The sequence below is a fragment of the Solanum dulcamara genome, chromosome 1 (assembly GCF_947179165.1).
Source record: "Solanum dulcamara chromosome 1, daSolDulc1.2, whole genome shotgun sequence".
NCBI lineage: Eukaryota > Viridiplantae > Streptophyta > Magnoliopsida > Solanales > Solanaceae > Solanum > Solanum dulcamara.
The window spans coordinates 35,815,118-35,838,218 of NC_077237.1; the positions used below are offsets into that span (position 1 = coordinate 35,815,118).

The 23,101-nt window shown below is 35.7% G+C and overlaps 1 protein-coding gene across 2 annotated transcripts; it reads right to left on the minus strand.

Annotated features, from left to right (window-relative positions):
• Positions 1 to 1,507: 1,507 nt before the first annotated feature.
• On the minus strand, positions 1,508 to 19,923 carry LOC129903698 (uncharacterized). Of its 2 annotated transcripts, XM_055979248.1 has the most exons (12): positions 19,642 to 19,923; positions 18,285 to 18,392; positions 15,818 to 15,904; positions 14,984 to 15,037; positions 14,610 to 14,755; positions 14,237 to 14,387; positions 14,014 to 14,151; positions 4,152 to 4,223; positions 3,990 to 4,063; positions 3,640 to 3,781; positions 2,859 to 2,937; positions 1,508 to 1,787 (listed from the first exon to the last, which is right to left on the minus strand). In XM_055979248.1, the coding sequence occupies exons 1-12, from the start codon at positions 19,789 to 19,791 to the stop codon at positions 1,690 to 1,692; spliced, it is 1,299 nt and encodes a 432-aa protein (XP_055835223.1). In that variant the 5' UTR covers positions 19,792 to 19,923; the 3' UTR covers positions 1,508 to 1,689. The 2 variants fall into 2 exon arrangements, with proteins under 2 accessions (XP_055835223.1, XP_055835227.1); XM_055979252.1 differs by lacking the exons at positions 18,285 to 18,392; positions 19,642 to 19,923 and adding an exon at positions 16,486 to 16,584.
• Between the last annotated feature and the right edge of the window lie 3,178 nt (positions 19,924 to 23,101).

Consider the following 23,101-nt stretch of genomic DNA (forward strand, 5'->3'; position numbering starts at 1 on the left):
CCCGACTTTTATTGATTTGGTTTGGTTTATAGATTTAATAACCCGACACAAATTATTTGATTTGATTTGTAAAAAATCTGAACCAATCCGGTTCATGTACACCCCTATGGAGCCTTATTTAAGGCTTAAAGTTTGCTATTTGTAAAAAAAAAATCAAAAATTAATGCTATATCTCAACATTATATATATATCTAAAACCTCAGCCAAAATTTAAACAGAACGGACCAAAAAGGCCCAAAAAATATTCAAAATAACTAAAAAATCATTGATCAAGTACAAGGAAAATCGAATCCGAATCGTAAATCTAAAAGTTTATTGCTATATATATCTAGCATTATATTGATCAGTATTCTTCAATAGTGTAGAACTTAAACTGATCCGGAGATCTTATATATATATATATATATAATCCCCTTCAAAAATTTAATCAAGACTAACCAAAGAAGCCCAAAGAAAAAAAAATCTAAATAACTAAAAAAGTGTTGACCAATCATAAAGAGAACCCAACCCAAATTCTAGATCTAAAAATCTTATGCTATATCTCAACATAGTATCGAGTAATCTCCAATAGTCCAAAACTTAAATTGATATGGAGACCTTTTTTTATATATATCTAAAATCTCATCCAAAATTTAAACAAAACGAACCAAAAAGGCCTAAGAAATATTTAAAATAACTATAAAATCAATGACCAAGCACAAAGAGAACCCAGCCCAAATCCTAGATCAAAAAATTTGTTGCTATATATATTTAGCAGTATATCGATCAATCTTCTGCAATAGTCAAGAACTTAAATTGAACCGGAGACCTTTTATATATATATATATATCTAAAATCTCATCCAAAATTTTAAACAAAACGAACTAAAACAATCTAAATAAAATAATCTAAATAACTAAAAATGCATTGACCAAGCACAAAAAAGATCCTACCCAAATTTTAGATCTAAAATCTCATACTATATCTCATCTTTGTATCGATCAATCTTCTCCAAGAGTCCAGAACTTAAATTGATCGAGAGAACTTTTTTTGTATATTTCAAATCTCATTCAAAAGATTTTAACAAAACGAACCAAAAAAGTCCAAAGAGATAATCCTAAATCTAGAAATAACTAAAAAAAAAAAGTGTTAACTAAGCACAAAGAGGACGAGGCCCAAATCCTAAATCTAGAAATCTAATGCTGTATCTTCTGTCAGCAATACCATCGCCTCACCTTGCTCCACAAGTTTTGGCTATTAGAATTGTTAAATTTTGATTTCCGAAACTCCCAACAAGCAATACCATCGCCTCACCATGCTGTCTTTCATTCTTAGAACATGTATTATAGTTTCTTTTTCTTATTGAATTGGGATTGGGTATACGACCAAAATTTCTCCTGCCTCCAGCAATATTCACACATCTCTAATGGAACCTTGGGTAATCGGAATGACCATCCAAGTGCGATCCATGATTGACAATAATCAAACCATTCTTCCACTGTTCCACTTTTAGAAATTTGGAGAAATGAATGGCTAACTGTGAAATAAAATTTATAACGATAACTTTGCTGAACCAAGGATACAAGGACCCACAATTGGGTGCTAACTAATTGGAAGAACGGAATCAGAACAAAAGAAAAATCAAAACACATGTACACATGCTACATCAAAGAAAACTTTATCGAAGGAATGGGGTGAATGAGGCAGCGTCTACTCCAGTGTCTTCAGAAGCCTAAACAGCCCAGCAGCCTCTCTAATCCTTGAGAACTCGATGCAAAATGCTTGTACTTCAATAAAGAGATCTTGGACTGCAACGATCAAGAGACAAATTAAGTGCTCAGCCAATAAGTATATTCTTTCAGCTCCCTGGTACCTCAGATTTATGTGGTCCTCCAAAAAGTCTAACAAAGAACTAAGACCCAGCTATTTCCCCAAATAAAATGCAAATGTACCTAATGCATAGCACTAAAATAGAAAATGATGGAAGAACGGAAATGAAGCAGGGTGCACCAAGAAATGGATAAAAGCATGGTCAAACCATACAGTCCACACATTTTGCACTAAACAGCAGTTTGCCAAGACTACGGCCAGAAAGTTGCTGCAAGCTGATGTACCAGAATTCAGTGAGAGAAGCAAACATTAACCCAAGCATTAAGGTGTAGTTTGGTTTAAAGACAAGTTATGCTGGAATTAGTTATGCTAGGATCATTTCATAGTAAATGTTTGATTTGTTGTATTAAAAATAATATACATTGCATAATTTCTAAAAATAAGTTGTTTTACAAAAATACCATCCACAAGTGTAAAAGATGTGAAAAGTGATGTACAAAAAGAGTTTGTAGGGGGTATTTTTTTCATTTTAACTATTTTATCCCAGGACAAATTATTAATCCTAGGATAAGTTATCCGAGTACTAATTATTAATCCTGAGATAACTTGTCCCGGAATAAAATAGTTAAAATGACAAAAATACCCCCTCAAACCCTTTTTGTACATCACTTTTCACATTTTTTACACTTATGGAGGGTATTTTTGTAAACAAACAACTTATTCCAGTACTAATTATTAATCCTGTATTAAGTTATCCAAAGCTTTGTAACCAAACAAGGGATTAAGGGGTAATAAAAATTTATCCCAGGATTATCTCTTTATCCATCACACCAAACGTGTACTAAAGGCTGGTTTGATGCAACTAGACTCTCACAATTATTATCCCAGTCATCCTCTATTGCAACCCCACAGATAGATTGGCAATCACGCCTCAGTTGGTTGCTCGTTTCTTGTTGAGATCTCAAACTACTCATTATAAACTGGATGCAATATATGTAGTTTTTCTATCTATTTATTATAACACTAAAGTAATGATAATAGACACTTACCATTAATGATCTTATTCCGGATCAAGCTCTGTAGGAAAACACAGACTAGTCTTACAAGTCTGTTTTGCATATATCTATCCTGAAATTTTGGAAAAGAAATATGTAATCACACAACCAATGAGAGTAACATCATAGATTCTAGGAACGCTAATTATGCTAGTAAAAGGAAATCAATGTGTATATGTCACAGGTCCTCTCCTTCCTACATTATAAGAATTATTTTGTAGGTCAACTGAAATCTGCAGAGGCAAAGAGATCATGTCTGTCTCTTCATCTCTTCCCCCGTTACATCTCCCATGTATACACTAGAGCCACTGCCACCAACTAATTGACAGAAGAATAGAGTGGAACAGATTCACATCCCTTTTGCTATGATATTAAACATCAGTTCACTGACTTCTGCTATTTACCAGCTATAACAAAAAATAACTACATGATCGAAACAGAATGAGACACAAAGGTCATTACAATCTTCAGAGGCAGGATAGTTGCAGGCAAAATTTTACCCACATTAGCAGTAGTTCACCCCTTAAACATGTATGATAAAGAAAGTCGGCAAAGAACCTACAGAAATATCAAGTTTTGTCTACCAAAACACCAATCTGAAATTGATATGCACAATATGGCTGAGAAACTAACTCAAGAATAGCATGGTTACCCAAGTAACTCATGGTCAGTGAAGAGTTTGATTAAGTCACACTCTAAATGACCTAACAATTGCCAGTCAAATATATTAAGTGAAGGTTCAATTATTAAGAAAGAAGTTGAGCAGATAGAGGACCTTGATGTTCTCGCAGGAAGATATACAATTGGTGATGTACATATGTATGAATTCAGTTGGCAATTCAACTGCTTGAGTGAGCCTGTTAACAACTTCCATAGAATGAAGACTCATCTCCATATTAACAAGAACTGTAAAATATCTGCAACCACAAATAAACTGCAGAATCTCAGAACGTGTGAAGTTCGGTGCTTGCACATCCAAACAAAATACAGAATGCTAGTTCTGCAACTTCCAACAAAAAGTTTGAATAAACCACCCAATTGACACTTGTAATATATGAACTAGCATATGGGGCTCGGAATTTGTGATCAAAAAGGTATACAAATCAATGAACAACAAAGATTTACTCTGCAATCTCTGGTGAATTGACCAGCTTAACCAGAACTTCAACTGCAATAACAGGATTGTTCTCCACAAGTTCCTGAAAAATAAAACATAATTCTTCAGAATCAAGCGCAGCCACTAGTTATTAGGCACTCACAATACATTTAAGGATGCAGAATTCATACTGGCAGCTTCCTTGGTGTCAACCCACAATGGTAGACAAGTTTTGGATCATTTGCCAACTCCAATAGTACTTGCTGGTCAAGAGAAAAAGAAACAATTTCAAAAAAAGCCTAATATCTCAACAAATGTGCATGAAAAAGAATTCCGCGCCTAATGAGCTTTCTCGATCATTACTCTCTTTGATAGTCATAACAAAAACAAAGAACTTCCTATGCTAAATCAAAACTTCCCATAAAGAATTATTTTGAACAAGGAATGAACAACTTCCATGCAATGAAAAAGATCTGAAAGAATACTATCTGACCAGCCGGGTGCAGAGCTTCTTCATTCTCTCAAGAAAATTTATTCAAGCAGTGAGCGACTACCAAACAACTACAGCAAATTTACGGCAAAGTGCATCCAGTTTCTAACCAAACATGGTAACCTAAGGCTAGAATAAGGCGACATGAAAAGGGATCAAGTTGAACCTTGATTTCAGTCGGAGAGCGTAAAGGAAAACCTTTCATTGTTGGTAACAAATTCAACAATATCACTGAGGAGATATCACAGGTGGTGTTTAACCTTTTACGATAGGGCGACTTGAAGTGGACGGGCAAAAGAGAACATTCGGATACACTGGTGAAGCCAAATAAATGTAAGGTCTTCCACTCATTCCAATATCCCTTTGCATTCCCTCTGATTGGGAGAGACCAGTCGCACATTTTTATCTTGAATCCCTCTGATTTATAGAGATCAGAGGCATGTGAGAATTTTTTAATTACAAAGCTTGCTACTGTTCTCGTGCGATTCATTTGTTGCATTTCCGGTCCTTCTGCCTTCTTTCAACTGGCACCGTGGACAGTGCCTTGAAGGTGTTCGACGAAATTCCTCAACGAAATATTGCTTCATTAAATGCTATCATTTTTGGGTTTTTGGCCCAAAGATTCGTTCAACCCAAGATCTGCTACCCACACAATCCAAAGGTTGTTGTGAACAGCATCTTGACAAGCCGACGTGGACAGTAACTCCGACGTGAACAATAACTCTGAAATGAACAGTACTCTGACGTGAACAGTGTTTTCCGACGGCAACCAGGTTCATTTCACTGGAATTGGTACCTCCGATTTTCATATATTTTCATATCTATTCTTTGCTCATACAATTGTAGTTACATTTTGCTGACTTTAAACCTTTGAATAATTTATTAGTTCATACGCGTTTTCGAGGCTTTGGTTAGTGATGGTAGACTAGGGTCATGTTCTCGCTCAGGGACGGGGACGGGGACGAGGGTAAGGAGGGGTAAGTGGGTTAAAGGAGCGTCTAGACTGAGAGTAAGTTCTTGAAACATTGGGACGTTGATGGGAAAATCCATAGAGGTAGTTAAGATTCTAAAGAAGAGGATGATTAATATAGTTTGTGTACAAGAGACCAAATGGGCAGGTTCTAAGGCTAAGGAGGTAAACGGGTATAAGCTTTGATTCTCTGGTAGACCGAAATATAGGAATGGGGTAGGCATTTTAGTAGACAGTAATTTAAAGGACCAGGTGGTGAAGGTTGAGAGAGTCACTGATAGGATGATGTCGATTAAGATGGTCATTGAAGGGATCATGTTGAACATTATTAGTGTTTATGCGCCGCAAGCGGGCTTAGGCAAGGAGGATAAGAGACGCTTTTGGGAGGATTTGGATGAGTTAGTAGGAGGCATACCACCTACTGAGAAACTTTTCATGGGAGGGGATTTCAATAGGCACATCGGGTCTATATTTCGGGAGGGTATGATGATGTGCATGGAGGCTTTGGCTTCGGGGACAGAAATGGAGGAGGAGTTTCACTTTTGGATTTCGCAAGAGCTTTTGGGTTGGTGATAGCCAATTCGAGTTTCCCAAAGGAGGAGGCCACTTGGTAATCTTTCGGAGTGCGGTGGCTAAGACTCGGATAGATCTTTAACTCCTTAGAAAGGATGATAAAAGTTTGTGCAAAGACTATAAGATCATTCCGATCGACAACCTTACGACCCGACATAAGCTCTTGGTGATGGATTTAGGGATCAAGATGACGAGGAAGAAGACGGTCAGGGATGACCAACCTAGGGTCAGATGGGGGAGTTTGACCACTACTAGCACCCTGGAGATTGGAGAAAAATTGAAGGATATGGGAGCCTGGGATAGTAGTGGGGATGCGAACACTATGTGGGATAGGACGGCTAGTTGTATTAGGGTTGTAGCAAGGGAAGTGTTGGGAGTCTCGACAGGTAGCCTTGGTCGGCATCGAGGGGACTGGTGGTGGAATGGAGAAGTGCAATGGAAGGTGGAAGCAAAGAAGATAGCATATGTGAAGCTGATAGAAAGCAAGGATGAGGTGGAGAAGTGGACGAATAGGGAACTTTATAAGATAGCAAGAAAGTGCCACCACAACTTAAGGGCAAGTTCTACAAAGTGGTGGTTAGACCGGCTATGTTATATAGGGCGGAGTGTTGGTTAGTTAAGGTCTCTCACGTTCAAAAGATGAAAGTAGCCGAGATGAGAATGTTGAGATGGATGTGTGGGCATACTAGGAGCGACAAGATTAAAAATGAGGCTATTCGGGACAAGGTAGGAGTGGCCTCGGTGGAAGACAAGATGCGGAAAATGCGACTGAGATGGTTTGGGCAAGTGAAGAGGAGAGACACAAATACCCCAGTGCGGAGGTGTGAGAGGTTGGTCATGGATGATTTCAGAAGAGGTAGGGGTAGGCCGAAAAAATATAGGGGAGAGGTGATTAGACAGGACATGGCGCAGTTACACCTTACCGAGGACATGACCTTAGATAGGAGGGTGTGGAGGATCCATATTAGGGTAGAAGGCTAGTACATAGTCTCGTTATTATTCCGTATTAGTAGACGCATTAGCGCACTATAATTTCTTGTACTCTGACTTCTGTTATAGAGCCCGTTTGTATTGGCTTAAAAAAAGTAACTTTTATGTATGAAGTGCTTTTAGAACTTTGAAGTGCTGAAAGTTATTTTTATAAATAAGCAGTTGAGTGTTTAGATAAAAATGCTTATGATGTGAATTTTAGGGTTAAAAAAATAAAAAAAGGTAGTTTAGGAATTTAGTTAAAATATAAGGGATATAAAAGTAATTTCCATGATCAAAGAAAATGACTTTAAGCACTTTGGAAAAAAAAAGTTAGGAATCCTAACTTTTCATTTTTGACTGACTTTAAGAACTTTATGGCTTAAAGTCAGCATTAGGCAAACACGTCCAAAAGCTAAAAAGCAGCTTTAAGTTGGTTTTGACCAACTTAAAGCCAATCCAAACGGGCTCATTATCTTTTTATTACTTTTTGTACTTTGACTACTCTATTTTATTTGTGTCGCTTTCGTTATTTGTTTTATTTGTTATTTGTTTTTCCATAACGCTTTGAACTTCTTAGCCTTATCTAACCTCTTTTTATGCTTCTTTTTAGCCAAGGGTCTCTCGGAAACAGCCGTCCTACCTTGGTAGGAGTAAGGTCTGCGTACACTTTACCCTCCTCAGACCCCACGTTGTGGGATTTCACTGGGTTGTTGTTGTTGTTGTTGTTGTTATATGATAATATTGAGTTATATAATTGTCCCATGTGGTGTATAGGACCTCCAAAGTACTTTAAAAGTTTTTGGTTGGTGGCTCAAATTCTTCTGCACGATATCAAAGAAGACAATTGGTAAGCTCATTCTCACTCATAAGTTAGTCATATTCAGTCAACAATTACACCTCAACTGCAAACAAAATGGGGTCAGCTATATGAATCCTCACTAACAATGTTGCTCCATTTAAGTTCATCTTAGGCTAATATCATACAAAGTAAAAATAAATGACAATGTCACTCCCTAAAAAAGTTAGATGAGTGAGAGGATGTTAAGCTATATGGTTGTTCCACATACAATTTATAAGATTTTCCAAGAGTTAATGAAGGTTCTGGGCTTACTCCACAAATTGTCCTAAAAGTTTTAGTTGCATGCTTAAATTCGTTCACAAGTACAAATAAGTGGCAAGGAGGAGAAACTTCATTAGCTGTAAAATTAGTAGAAGATTGATCAATTTTTTTGCTGACCGAGAAATCCGTCTGAAGCAGACCTTTTGAGTCAAAAACCTTCAAAACTCAGGGATGATGAGTTTACCCCTCTAACCTTCTCCACTTATATACCATAGTTAGTTTCCCTAGGGGCCAATTGGTAGGGGATTATTAATCCTATTGTAACATGCTTTATCTAGATTAAGCAGGATCTTAAAACTTATCCAGAAAATAAAGGTGGGAATAATATGGCTTCGAAAACATTTATCTATTGGAGGCATGTAAGCATACTTGCACAAAGGGCTATAGACGAGATATATTCTAAGGCAAAAATGACGGACAACTCCGGACGGAAAGACAACTATAAAATTAAAAGTTTGACTCATTATTTTTTAACATTTATAATTCAAAAAATAGAACATTGGTTTCATTCAACTCCATTATGGAGACCGGATAAATTGGTCAAGCGAAATCAATGGTTTCTTGGTCACAACAAGCTAAGCTAAGCTGAAGTTACATCAAGAGTGATGCCGCCGTGCAAGGAAAAACTTCTCTTAGATTCTCAATTATAAATAGTTACACTGAGGTAGTAAAACAAATAACATGGCTAGACTCGACTTAGAAAATGGGCAATGGATCAAGGAATGGATTAATAGGCAAAGAAAATCTTTATGATTGACGAAGACTTCCTTGATAGATGCATAGTCAAAAGATCTGAAGATAATCCATTATACTCCAAGTTAAAAGGTGGGTTCTAAGAAAATTGATAGTGGCAGCAGGGTTCAAGTTTATGAAATAAATGGATGACAAATCCTTTTATTTATTAGTGGGTATTTAATTGGAAAAGAGACACGAAATAATTAAGGCTCAATAATAAACACTTCTAGTTCTGCACTTTTTCTCAACCGCACTAACGGATCAATAAAACGAAGACGTCCTCTTCCTCTATTATTTTCACCACTATATTAAAAAATGTCACAAACACCACACCCACACCTTCATCTTCCTTTCATTTCTTTTCCAATTGCCAACACCACCCACCATCATCCATATTCCCCTTCATCCACAACTTTTTTAGATCTAAAGGATAGATTTCTTCAAAGCTCAAGTGGCTTCATCTTCCCTTGTTCGCAGTGTCATCCACTGCTCTCGCTCTTTTTGTATTTTTAATGAAGTGATTTCATTAGGAAAAAGCATCAAGAAGATTGAGTTGTGACAAGTATGTCATTGAAGCTAAAAAAAAGTTCTTGGCTTTTATATAACAAAAGCTGACTATGCCCAAAGCTAGGGAGCTAATAAGTCCAGAAACTGATCTGGACTATTAACTGAATACAATCTAGACCGTCTAAATAAACTAGCAATACATTTAGCCTTTAAAAAGCCACACGAGTGGAGACACCATCAAAACATCTACTGTTCCTTTCTGTCCAAATACTCCAAACAAAATGCAAGTCGGTATCATTCTCCAGATAGTCTTGATGGACTTATCAACTCCACAAACACCAGCACATTTTTTTTTTGATGAAGTAAGATGTTGTATTAGAAAGGCATCAAGGAGATGCAAATTACATACACAAAAATATGGTTAACTCCAGAGAACAAAAACACCTATTTAATCAGGGAGTTAGCCACAAGCAAAGGAATGGCCGCCATATTGAGGGAGCTACTGAAATCTAAGAGGGGTAATATATCATTACCGGGGGATAGACTGCTCCAATGGAAGAGGTTAATACGGCAAAAGGATTTCAAACTGCTAATTGGAGTTGAGATACCATCGAAACATCTGACGCTTCTTTCCTTCCAAATACACCAAACTATACATGATGGAATCATCTGCCAGGTCTTCTTGATGGGGCTATCAACTTCTCTAAGACTCCAGCTTCACACTACTTCTTTGACACTCTGACGGAGAATCCAGTTGATACCAGTAATTGAAATGAACATATTCTAAAGAGTTGCTGCCACTGGACAGTGCAGAAGCAAATGATTCACTGATTCCAGGCTATTGAGGCACATGAAGCATCTATTTACTAGCTAAAGTTTCCTCCTATTTAGATTGTCTAGGGTTAGGATAACATTCCTGAGGGTAGTCCAGGTGAAACACTTGATTTTAGGGGGTAGTCTAGTCTTCCAAATCAGTTTCCATGACCACTGGTCTATATGTCATTTGAAGAGCACAACTTGTGGTATCCTTCCTTCACTGTGTATATTCCTTTTTCAGATATGCCTAATTTTAGGCTATCAGGCAAGTGAGGGGACATTGAGGCTCCTTCTAGCAGTTTGAAAAAATCAAAAAATCAACTATTTTTGGTGTAAATAGTTGTGTATAGTAGATTTAGATAAGATTGTAGATTTGATAGGAAGCTTATAATCGACACTTTTTGGTGGTGGCCAGCATGCCCTTAATGTTGAAGAATACAATCTTACCATTTTCAAAATAAAAAAAGGTTGTAGTGTTTGGAGATCCACCAGGAAGCTTTAGCTACTAGTTTTAACCCAATCTAGTTTCAAATTTGGAAATGGCCTGAAGGTTTCATTATGGAATGATAAATGGATTGGACATGAACCCCTGAAATAGCTCTACCCAGATCTTTACACCTTATGCCAACAAAAACAAGATACTGTGGTTGACATGGGAACAACACAAAGATGGAACCTACACCTTAGAGGACATTTGAATTGGGAAATGGAAAGAATAGTAGCCTTTTATACCACAGTTGCACAATTCAACAACTTATCAGCAAAGGGGCTTAAGTGTCAATTCTGCATAGATGCATATAAGGATCTAAACTTCTCAAACAATCAGGAGGAAGGGTGGCCATGGAAGATGATATGAAGAGTAAAAGTGCCTCACAAGGTGAACTACTTTTCTTTACTTCTGGCTAAGAAAATAGCATTGACACGTGGATAAAAAAAAGAGCTTCCAACTATGCTCTAGATGCTACTTATATGGGGAACAAGCACAGACATTCAACCATCTTTTTTCTTACATTGCAAATGGACAAATCAGCTTTGGAAGATTTTCAACAATCTAAGGAAAATCAGGTGGGTGATGCCAAGGAGTATAAAAGGACTTCTACTTAGTTGGAACAAAGATGGTAATGCAACAAAAAAGGAGGAGAGATGGAAGATTGTCCCAGCATGTATCTAGTGATCAATATGGAGGGAAAGAAATGAGAGATGATTTGAGGATATGCAGAGCAAATTTCAGAAGTTTAAGATGAATGGTTTAGCTCTTTACTATTTTTGGTGTAAACAGGACTTGATAGGTCAAACAGAAGATATTGTTTATGTTCTAGACTATTTGTAGGTAAAGTAACAAATAGGAGATCTAGTTGTAAATTGTAATACTTTTGAAAGGGGACTACATTCTTTGATGCAGCATACCTGTGGATATTTGTTTAGCTGTTACCCTTCTCAAAAAAAAGAAAGTGTCTTATGGTGGAAGAAGAGCTCAAAGCCTGAGTGAGATATTTTGTCCAAGTGTTGCAACTATTTGGTGACCATAATTGAAAACCAAAAGGATGTAAGATAGGGCCCATCAAATCTGCCCCTCCCCCCCCGAAAATTCCTCCTTATTTACTTTTGTTTGATCACTTTAAAGCTTATTAAACAAAGTGATGGCAGTCTCATAACCTGTTTGGATTTGCTTTTGGCTTATAAGCCAAAAGTGATAAGTTAGAAATCCCAACTTACGGTTTTTGCCTTCAAAGTTACCCTTATCTCAAAAAAAACACGTACGATTTTTGCCTTATTTTTATCATTTTAGCTTAAAATCCAGGGGTTTTAAGCACTTTTTTAATTTCCTGAAACACTAAAAAGTGCTTAAAAGCTATTTTGGCTTAAATGCACTTAAAATAGGTCAATCAAAATAGGCTCTTACATGCACCTAGCGATTTACTCGCATATTAAATTTACTTTGACTATACCCATTGATAATTTCAAGGGCCCTCTTCTAGGCTATAATATAAACGGGAGCTTTCTTCTTCATTATAACCAACTTTGAATTAATATTAAAATTAATACTAGTAGCCTTGTGGAGACCTTTGAGATTCTCTTTAGGGTTTCGCCCTTTTTGTTCTACCTTGAACCATAGCTTGAATTTCTTCAATGGTAAGATTCCTTGATTGAGTTCCTTTCCTCCTATTCTTCATCCTCTTAACTAAATCACTGCTTCTTTTAATATTTAACAATGTTTCAAATATCAAATACTTGAGCTTGTGTTCCTCTCGTTCAGGAATCAATTCTTCTCTTTCTAACTTCTAATTTAAAGTCTATCTCTAACAGTGTAATTATCAAGTGGTATCAGATCTTTGAATGGTTTGGTATTCTTATACTTTCCCGATCTATTGATTTGAACCATAAAAAAGTAATTAAAAAAATTGCTATAATAACTCGGTATTGTAGCAATCTGCAAATCTTAGTATTTTGGGGCTTTTCAAACTCAAACAGGAAGTTGGTAAGGTCTGAGTACACTCTACCCTTCCCAGACCCCATTTGTGGGATTTCACTGGGTATGTTGTTGTTGTTGTTGTTCAACCCATGTGCTTGCTTCCTCAATCTATAAGCCCATCTTCTGATTTCTGATAAAGTTGGTATCTCACTAATTCTAGCCTCGAAGATACCCACCAAGCTCCTCTTTAAAACTTCGCTACACTCCTTTGGGCTGTAACTAATGCATATTCTATCCCTCTTCTTTATTACCTTCGCTGCCACTGATTCTTTACATTCTTTATTAGCCCATTTATTGCTCTTAAGCATCTCAGCATACGGAATGTTTCTGTCCACCAACCTGTGTTCCCCAAAGTTGACGACATTCCTGTGGGGCAATATTGATGAATCTCCCCACTTTTTCCCCAATATTCATCCATGCTGAGTTAAACGAAAACTCGGGAATAATAATAACTACCCTCCTTCTGCCTCTCACAATTATCAGACTGATGTGACGACCATATTTGTTATAGTTCCTAGAGCAGAACACTACTAAGAAAACAACTTTTCTTCTTCCACCGCATCACCATACTTCCCTTTGTATGCTTCACGCAAGACCTGAGCAATCCATTCCAGAGTATTCGCATTAAACATTGTTCTCGTAATGGAATTTTTGTTTCTTTCTATACAGTCATATCATTCCCCCGCCTTTCCAGATGTTCTTTTGATGTTATAGGCCTTGACCTACAGAAAAATAAATGCTATCTTCCATTTTTTGCTCTCTGGTGTAGAATGGAGTATGTAAACTCTATTAGACTTCGTTAGTTCCTTAGAGAAATATATACCACCAACTTGGTGCCAATCTTTTATTAAATTAAATTTACATTAGTAATTAAGAAAACAGAAAAAACCAACCATCCATCCTGCTTGGATCTACTACTTGTCCTGTGTTGACAATGTTCAAAGTTGACATGGTCAAATTGCAAAAATAGAAGAAGTCTAGTTACCATTCAACAAGGTATGCAGTTGAACCTCCAAAACCTTAAGAAAAAAAAGGTCTAGATGCCATTCAGCCAGGTATGTAGTTGAACCTCCAAATCTTTCTTCTTTTTTTTGTGGAAATTTAGAACCATAAAACCAAGGAGGTTTAATAAGTACAAATAAGCAAACTTGACCTTCTCCAGATAATCAGTTCCACCTAGTCACTTTTCTCATTGGTATGCAACCCTACATTTTTGTCACGAAGGTCAAACATGATAATATATTCACAAGGAATGGCCACAGAAATCCAAGAAAAAAGACAATGCTTGACTTACTTATCAGGGAAAAAAGCATTTATTTTGTGAATCATCTCACGTAGATAATAATAAAACTTAAACAAGCCCGTAGTTAACAATATCCAACAGGAAGCATATGCACCTCTTGTTGAGCAGGTACAAGTGGACCTTTTAGAGCTTTTGCAATCAAATCCCTAACTGCCGCTCCTCTGCTAGTATCGGCACACATCCCATGATCCCATAGAAGCTCATAATTGTAATCAGGGTTTAGCCACACTAGCTGCACCAAATATGAGGGTATATCTAACAGAACTCTAGAAAATTGATCAACTTATTCCCTGGACATAAGCACATGTAGTCCTTACCTCTCCATCCAATACAGGAAGCCTGGGAGGATGAGGTCTTATCCATTGAGGTCCTAATCCTTCCAATGACAAATTTGATAACAATCCAGTTATCGTCTCGTCAACATCCCCAGATCCAATCTTAGGTTTAGATCCAGGGAGAAGATCAAACCTGAAATTGCCCAACGTAAATATTACACAATGTCCAAGAATAAGAAAGCAATGACTGATTTGAGTTCTCAATGCAGGATTAATATGATGATGAAAAGTTACAGATGACAAATTTCTCCAACTGTGGGTCTGTGAAGGGGAAAATTAAATTAAAAAAAAAGGGGGGTGGGGTAAATTACTAAACAGAATACCAAGAAATAAAAATTAAAGTGAGGAACTATACTCTAATGAATTGCTGTCACAGCCACGAGGTACATCAGGGTCTGGAATGCTATTTTTCACAGAATTGTTCCCAATCAAGCATTGAAACTGTTCTGGTAGAGCTTTGCTACCATACTGCTGTTGTAACTGCTCTCGTTGTGGGAAAGACTGTGAAGTTCAAAATTGAGACCAAAGAGGGCAAGTTATATGCATATGTAACCACCAGTAATAAAAAAGAAGACATGAGAATATCAAGGCAATTTTATTTTATTTTTTGATATTGAATATTAAGGCAATTTGCTGTTGACAGTTTTAAATTAATTGCACTACATATACCCATATTGTGGAGTAAAATTTCTTATAAGCACATGAATATTTTAGACCATGGTCACTTACAAGTTGTGAAGTATCGAACACTTTCATGTAATCTGTTGCCGATTGTTTAAGAACCTGCAATGAGTCATTAATTCTGATACAGTTCTATTATTGAATAACCACAAAATAATCACTCGTGGTACTCGAGTTACACACAAAGATATGTTAAAACATACATTATAAACCAAATAACACTAACCAAACTTGTAATAATTTTTTTTCTTTCTTGGTGCTAGGGAGTGAGTGGGACGGAGCATAAATTAATTCCTGACTTCTGACAAGCTTAAAACACAAAAGTTGTGAAGAAAGAAAATTTATATAGACATAGCATATCCTAAGTGTCTTTTGCATCTTAGAATCCAACTTCATTTCAATACTGCAGTACAGTAAGGTTTAGTTATTCTGTCTTTGTCCCCCTTCTCGGTGATGAAACATTTCAAGACAAATGAAATATTTAGGTAGAACTTGCTCAGCAACAGAAAATTTCCTTCTGGAAATAAGAGCAGTGCAGCTGCTGCACTCCATACAAGACCAATCTATCACACAAGTAAAAACCACCATACCCAGGAAGTCCTGTAGGTAGATGAATAGTTATTCTTTCTGCAGCAATAGTCTGATTCTTAAGAAAAGGTAAACGACCAAATCATAATAAATTGAAATAGTTATTATTATATTCTCTTGTGATTGAGGAAATTCATCATACAGACAACTACAGCCCTTAGGTTAAAAATGATCTCACACAAAATAACTCTGCTTTAAGCTTTAAAAGTCAGATATAGCAAATAATTAAAACCAGGGCTTTTTACCCTCTAAACAAGACCAATTGTACACATAACAGGGAAACAATAGGTAAACCTCTCTGCTACTGGTTGGGCTGGCTGAGCCTAACAACTGAAGAATAAAAGCCCTTTCACGTTGTTCAGCTCCTTCATCACAGGCTGCCTGCAAATAAGCAAAACAAAGAACCACAGTGAAAAAATCAATGGTCACTTAATCACAACTATCAAGGAATTTAACCAAAAATGTATCATGCAAATCATATATAGAGCTTATCACTTACAGGTGAAGAAAGTGATTTACTAACTTCATAGCGCTTGAAAGAAAATTTAAAAAAATAAGTGTGGCTGGGGAGAAGTAAATGTGAAGGGAGAGAGTAAATGAGATGGACAGTTCGTGAACACTTACAAACGATCAGCTACCAAAGCAGTACACTTCTAAATTCTCTCAGTATTATTCATCTACAGCTCATAGAAAAATAAATTGTGCCTCTTTATTTTTTCTCTTCTTTTTTTGAGTCAGGAGCCTTACAATTTTCAATCTTAACATTTAAAATTTACCCCACATATAGCTAATACAACCCCTTCACTTGAAAATATTGACAAATTGCATGCACCTAAATATCCAAGTCATAATAAGAATTTTATCGAGTCCAAAGCTGGTTAGAAGGACAATCCGGAATCTGCCCAGCTTCATACCATATACCTCTCCTTGTTACCATCTAATCAGCAACTAAGCTTGATTACCTCTAAGTTATAGATCCTGCTTTTTTTCGAGATAGTCATGAACTGATCCTGCTTGTACTGTGATGGCTCCATAACTGTCTTAATCTGCCTCAGGACTTTTAGAGTCTGCATTTATGTGTTAACAGAACATTGAAAGCTTCCCCATTGCATACCGAAACAGTCTACATATAGATAACACTAAAAAAATTCTTTATACTCCCTCAAACTTAATGAAACATTTTACCTGTATACGTAATATATGTTACATGGTTTACACTGCTGCAATGATTCTTGGGTTTCTTTTTTCCTTTTATGGAAATGTGGTGTTCGAGACAGCTTTCGCACACCGACTAATATCACTTGATACCTGCTAGTTGCTACATCCCACTAGCAAAGGTACGTCCGCCAAGATTCGGACCTGGGGCCTCATGGTTCTCAACCCACTTCATTGACCACTAGACTAACACTCTTGGGTTGCATATTCTTGGGTTTTGTTTATCTATAAAATGACCCTACCTTCTCGAAATTGTTGAGTTTTCTTCCTTACCTTCTTGAGTTAAACCTTGAAACAGCAATTTAGTACATATTGCTGACTATCTTCTTTTGTTGGAAAATCATGCTATTGCTGACTTTCATAAGATTAAGACAGTTATAGGAGCTACAAAAAACTAGAGGCAAAAGGAAGATTATTATATTTAGATCCAGATCAGGTAAACTAGAGTCCAGAGTTGCAACAGCTTTGCCTTCCAATTGCACTCTATTTGCATCCTCACCAAATCAATTGTTGCACTTCATGTTGCTCGGGCTCGGGTGCAGGTACCCGATACGAGTGTGAATCTATAGGTGGGGTTCTTCATTACATAAATTTTAGAATCCAGGGGTGTGAATCCAAGTGCGATAGGGTGATAGGATGCAACCAATAAATGTATATTACGACATATATAAGTATATATTTCAATTAATTAAAGTTATCAAATTAAAGCCAATCAAATTTAGTTCTTTATAAACACCTAATATTTATTCATAAGACATCTTGTGTAATAGCAAAGCGTTCTCGTACTTTATATAACTCTCTTTATGAGATAGAAACTCAAATATCACACTCAGTACCCAATGATCTATACGTCTTGGTTATAGTTTAATAGATGTAGTTAAAGCACCCAAGATAATTAGACCAAATCTGGTGTGGATCCAACACCCACACACAAATTCGATATTGGTGCAACAGGGATTTTTGAAAGGGTCCAAGCAACATAAGGCCTTCAATTCATTTTCTTCATGAATACCTTTCTGCCATCTCTTAATCAAGTCTAACTTTGTAGCCCCATCACCTCCCTCAAGATATAACTAAGATTTAGGGAGACCTGCAACTACCCATTTTTTCAACTCAAAATACTTGTTGTCATTGTGTTGTACAAACCTCAGTTTATGGAAACTAAGGAAAATAGAAGAAAACAATTTCCAATAGAGGTATGCTTGATTAAAACCAGACCCCACTTAGTGGGATTTCACTGGGTATGTTGTTGGTATGCTTGATTAACAAAAAAGGAACCACAAGCAGGAACCAAGGATGCTGAAGGGTATTTGCATGAGACATTATATTGTTGGTCATTCTAACATTGCAAAATCTAGCATGAGCATAAGTCTAAATATTATAAGAATCCACAAAAAGGGAGAAATTTCAGAAGAAATCTTTCAGAGAACATATGCAGCTAATATTGGAATAAATATATTTTGCATATTACAGGGCATCATCCCAATTTGCAGCACATAAAATGATAGCAAATGGAATCATAATGAACATTAAAACCAGCACTTACATTTACCAGCAACGAAATGAACGGATTTGAAGAAGGCTCTTGAGAGGAATAAGCCTGCAGAAGAATTGCAAAAGCAACTAATCTCTGTGCTGGTTTAAGAAGTTTTTCCTGCAGAGAATATGATATATTTAGTTTAATAGCTGTAACTTGCAAAACTTTTCTTCTCTACAAGATACAACGTGAGAAAAGGTCACCTGATCATTCAACTAAACAAACATTTGGAAACCTTCTAATATTCTACAATATATGAATCCATGAAGAACAAGCACAACTTCTAGGTGGCATGAAAAAGAATACAGTACAAAGGAAATAAATAGTTTCTCAAGCAACATTTAAATACCACTTAAAGACAAAAGAATAAAAGGAAGTATGGAGTGTCTTTTCCTTAATGTAGAAAACAAGGACAATAGGAAATTCTATATCCCAGCCAAACCTCTGTGCTTGTTCCAAGTTCAAAAGAACGGAAGACAGTTCCCTACAACATGCAAAACTCTGATTGCAATTTCTTTTTTTTCCCTTTCTTGTGACAACACTAGTGCACACCAGCTTGTATGCACCTCAACTAATTCACCAGAAACATGGTACCTCTCAGTGACACAAATACCAGCTAATTCTACCCACCAGGACTTAAGCTAACTCTACCCACCAACACTTAAGCAGATGGGAGGAATTCATGCACTGTCGCTTCTGCTGGGATTAGAAGGTTGTTATTTAACTCTCAACCACTAGGCCACACTTGGGCTCCTGATGGCAATTTCTTTTAATAGTTAAATATTAAGATTGTGTACACAGCACCTTTCTCAGACCCACTTGTGGAATTTCACTGGGTATGTTGTTGTTGTAGTAGTTACATATTAAAATTCCTCACATAAATCTAATAAAATTAGTTATTCGAATTTGCTTTTAGCAAATCTTGCAAGTCAAAACTTTCTACATGCACTACAATTAACTATACTAATATAATTTGCTTGAAAACTCAGTTCCTGCTACAATAGCAGTTCTTTTTGAAGCATAAAAACATTCTCTTTGTTTCTTTTTTTCATATTCCAGAAAAAAGTAGCTCCATTCAACCAAATTTAGAAGTTACAATTGATAGTTGGAAATCTGTATTGCTTTGCTGGGATTGCTTAAATCATTCAATTCAAAGTGCATTTCCTTGCAGAACTAAACCAGACTTCCAACTGAACTTTACAAAAAGAGGGAAAATGTCAAAAAGTAGTCACCACATACACCAACTAGAAAACCCTAAATGGACAGGAAAAATCCTTGTGTTACATCACACACCAATTGAAACCCTAAATTTATTTCAAAGATATTGCTTCTCTAGATATAGATGGAGAGACAGAGAGAGATTTACGTCAAGTATTAAGGCGAGAGAGATGCAGGCATAAAATTGTCGATGGGGAGGGAAACTGGAAATGAAGTCGGCGACGATCTCATCGAGCGGACGATGATCCCCGGCTTTGAGCAACGTCAACAGCATATTCGATTCTTCTTTTCCTAACATCTTCTTCTTCTTCTTATCCCTCACTCGCGCACACTCAACTCAGCGCTTTCTTCTATTTTGCAACTCCGTTTCCAGTGTGACAACCAAAGCAGGCAAAATAGACATTACAACGAAGATAATTCTTCGGCAAATTAAAATAAAATCACTTGCGCATATTTACTTTTTATTTTCTAATTGATTTTTTGGTCAAAAATATCTTTACACCATGTGGTAAAATTGGATAAAATTGTTTTTGTTAATAGTTTAATTCAAAAATATTCATGTTATTAATAACTTGCCTCGAGCTATGTCTAATTTTACTTAATTGGGTCAAAAATATCTTTTTCTAATAACACAATATTTTTTACTTTTAAAATGTATTTTTCCTTGGCTAACAAGAACAACTTTTTACAAATAGCATAAATAATATTTAAAAATATATATTTGTGTAGAAATGTGATAATTTTAGAAAAAAGTATTGTTAAATTTCAAATTGATAAATGATCATGTTTAAAAGTGTGATCAAATCTTGTAGTTCCTCCTTCCGTTTGTTCTAGTACTTATTTCAACGAGCAGATACATTTTCATTTTACATTTTGTGAGATGATTTCAAGTCAATTTTGTTTGCTCTTAAGTTATGTGTCTAGTCAAACACCTTCAATTAAATTGAAACATAAGAATAGCGTAAATTTAACTAAAGAGGGTAAATAACAAGAACACCCGACTAACTAAAAGAATTAAATAAAGAAATATTTAAGAAGCAAAATTTAATCAATTTTAAAATACTAGATATCATAAATTCTTACATCTTAAATATTTAATGTCTTTAACTTTAATCAATTTTAAAGTCCAAAATATTAGGATGATAATTATTTGAGAAAAACAGTACGTGACAATTTTATCTATTGTAAAAAAATTTAATTAAGAGTTAAAAAATCAATCAACATTTATAAAGGTCTTCATACTTTTAATACAATATAGATATAAATATAAATTAAAATATTATTTTCAAAGAACCCTTTCTTTTTTCATTTAAAATCTCTGAAAAATATGAAAAAGTAGGAAGTAATTTTTACTTCTTAATCTCATTTTATAAATTAAAATAGAATAATAACATATATACTTTTTAACCGGTAATATAGTCGTATATATAAGATCATAGTAACTCATCATTTTTATTTAAATAATGATAAAAATAATCCTAATAAACTAGAAAATATTTTGATTTTTTAATATATTTCAAATTAAAGTACGATAAATGTTTGCTAATATATTAAGTCAAACTAAAAAAAGGTCAAAATAACACCATCGATGATATTATAAAGATATTTTTCTAATTAGAAACAGTATAACAAATTTCCATATTTTATGGTATTATGATTGTTGTATCTTAACTTTAAAATCAAGGATTATATTAGAAAATACATATTCTTCTTCAATTCGAAAAAAATTAAGAAATAAAAAAATAATTAGGAAAAAGAATTTTTATTGTTATTTAAATAAAAATTGATAATGAGTTACTATGATTTTATATGTATGACCTAGCTATATTATTGTAACGACGCCTCCGACCGTTATAGATAGACCAATAGTAGAGGAAATTGGGCAAGAAAATTTTTGTGGAGTAACTTAAAAATTTCAAGCTAGGTCAATCTCACACGGAATTTGAGTGAGGAGAAGTCTAGGGCAATTTGGATGAGGATTGGGGTTAATATCTAAGTGTGATTTAGTTTTTCTAATATTTACGGCATTAAAAAGTCCGTAGGATATTTTGGAATTGAAATCGGGTAAGTAAAACTCTCAATATCGAACTTAGCGTGAAGGGTTATTTTAGAATTAACATTTGATGGTGTGTTGCAAAATGAGGACTTGGGATAAGATTTTTGAGGTTTTGTCTTCGTGCAAGCCATCGTAGAGGGCAAAATCCCGCTATAGCGGGTTGGGAGCCTCTATAGGGGATTAGTCGCAAATTAATGCACAAAAAGTCCCAAAATCGTTCATTATTCTGCAACTTTGTTCTTGAGAAAAGAAAGGGTGACTTGGGGCTATTTAATACCCCAAAAGTTGGAAAAGTCAGAAAACAAGGTTCAAAGGAAGTTTCTAAGAAAAAAATCACAGCTTTTGCATCAGGTAGCCTCCACGAGCTCAGTTCACGAGCTGTGAACACGAGTCAGGGTCGTATCGCTCATCGTGGTGGAACCCTCAGAAATCATTGGATGATAGGTGTGGACCATGAGAGGCACCACTTGTCGTGGTGGGCATCCTCCTCAGACCCCTTGGCTGCCTTCTCACCACGCCCACCATCACGGGATGTGATGATCTGAATGGACAGTGGTAGATCTCGTGGGAGGGGGACCCTTGCAAACACCTATTTCAAAACACCAATTCCATCACCACGATCATGACTACGGCCCGCATTGGACATCACGGGCCATGGTGGAGGCTCGTATAGGTGCCCGAATCCAGTTTTAGTTAGGGTTATTTTGGTCATTTCTTATTTTTAATTAATGAATGTGGACAGTTTCTGGGAGTCTATTCTAACCTATAAACTACCCTAAGTCCTTTTAACCCTCTCATTCTCACCCTAACACCATAAATCAAAATCTTCTCTCTAAAAGTGTGCTCTCCAAATCTCCTTCTTCCTCAAGTGAATTCTAAGGATTTCTTCAAGGTCAAGCTTCTATTCTCTGCAACGTAGGGCTTCTAAAGGTTAATGTATGTGGGAATTCATCTTTGGGCCCTTTCACCCATGGAATTCCAAAAACTTATTCTCAAAAATCTCTTATAATTTCTTTTTCTAAAAGCCCTAATTTTATGATGTTGCATTCGGTCTTCTCATTCATGATATATCTTGTGATTTATGATCAAATTATGCATAATTCACATTAAATCCATGATTTCAAGATAAATTCAAGGACCTATGATGTATGTTAGTTTCAAGCATGATTTATGAGTTATGATCATGATTTTCAAGTTATTTCAATGAAAGCTTTATGAATGATGTTTAAAGATGCTTTAAGCAAGAAGTTATGAATAATGTTTCAATGATGCTATAAGCAAAGTTATGGTGCAATAAGGACAATTCTTGCACTATCATGTTAAAAGAGGTGATAAGGATAATTTTCACCAATTCATGAATTCTTTAAGAATCAAGCAAGTTAATGAGTTATACTTATGATTGGACTATGATGATGATAGATGAGCTACTCTTATATTATCTTTATAGAGATGGATTGATATTTATTATTATATTTCCTAATAATGTTATTGACTATGTTTTTCATGAAAGTTCCATTGGAATAATGACTTAGCACCGAGCGAACTTTAAGGT

Bases quoted from the DNA above. Each gene is read 5' to 3' on its own strand.
- LOC129903698 (XM_055979248.1), bottom strand. From the start codon at position 19,791: ATGTTAGGAAAAGAAGAATCGAATATGCTGTTGACGTTGCTCAAAGCC. The intron at 2,938-3,639 runs GTCCTCTATCTG...CCAAAATTTCAG, and splicing joins CTTCCTGCGAGAACATCAAG to GATAGATATATGCAAAACAG. The intron at 1,788-2,858 runs GTAAGTGTCTAT...TGATCGTTGCAG, and splicing joins CCGGAATAAGATCATTAATG to TCCAAGATCTCTTTATTGAA.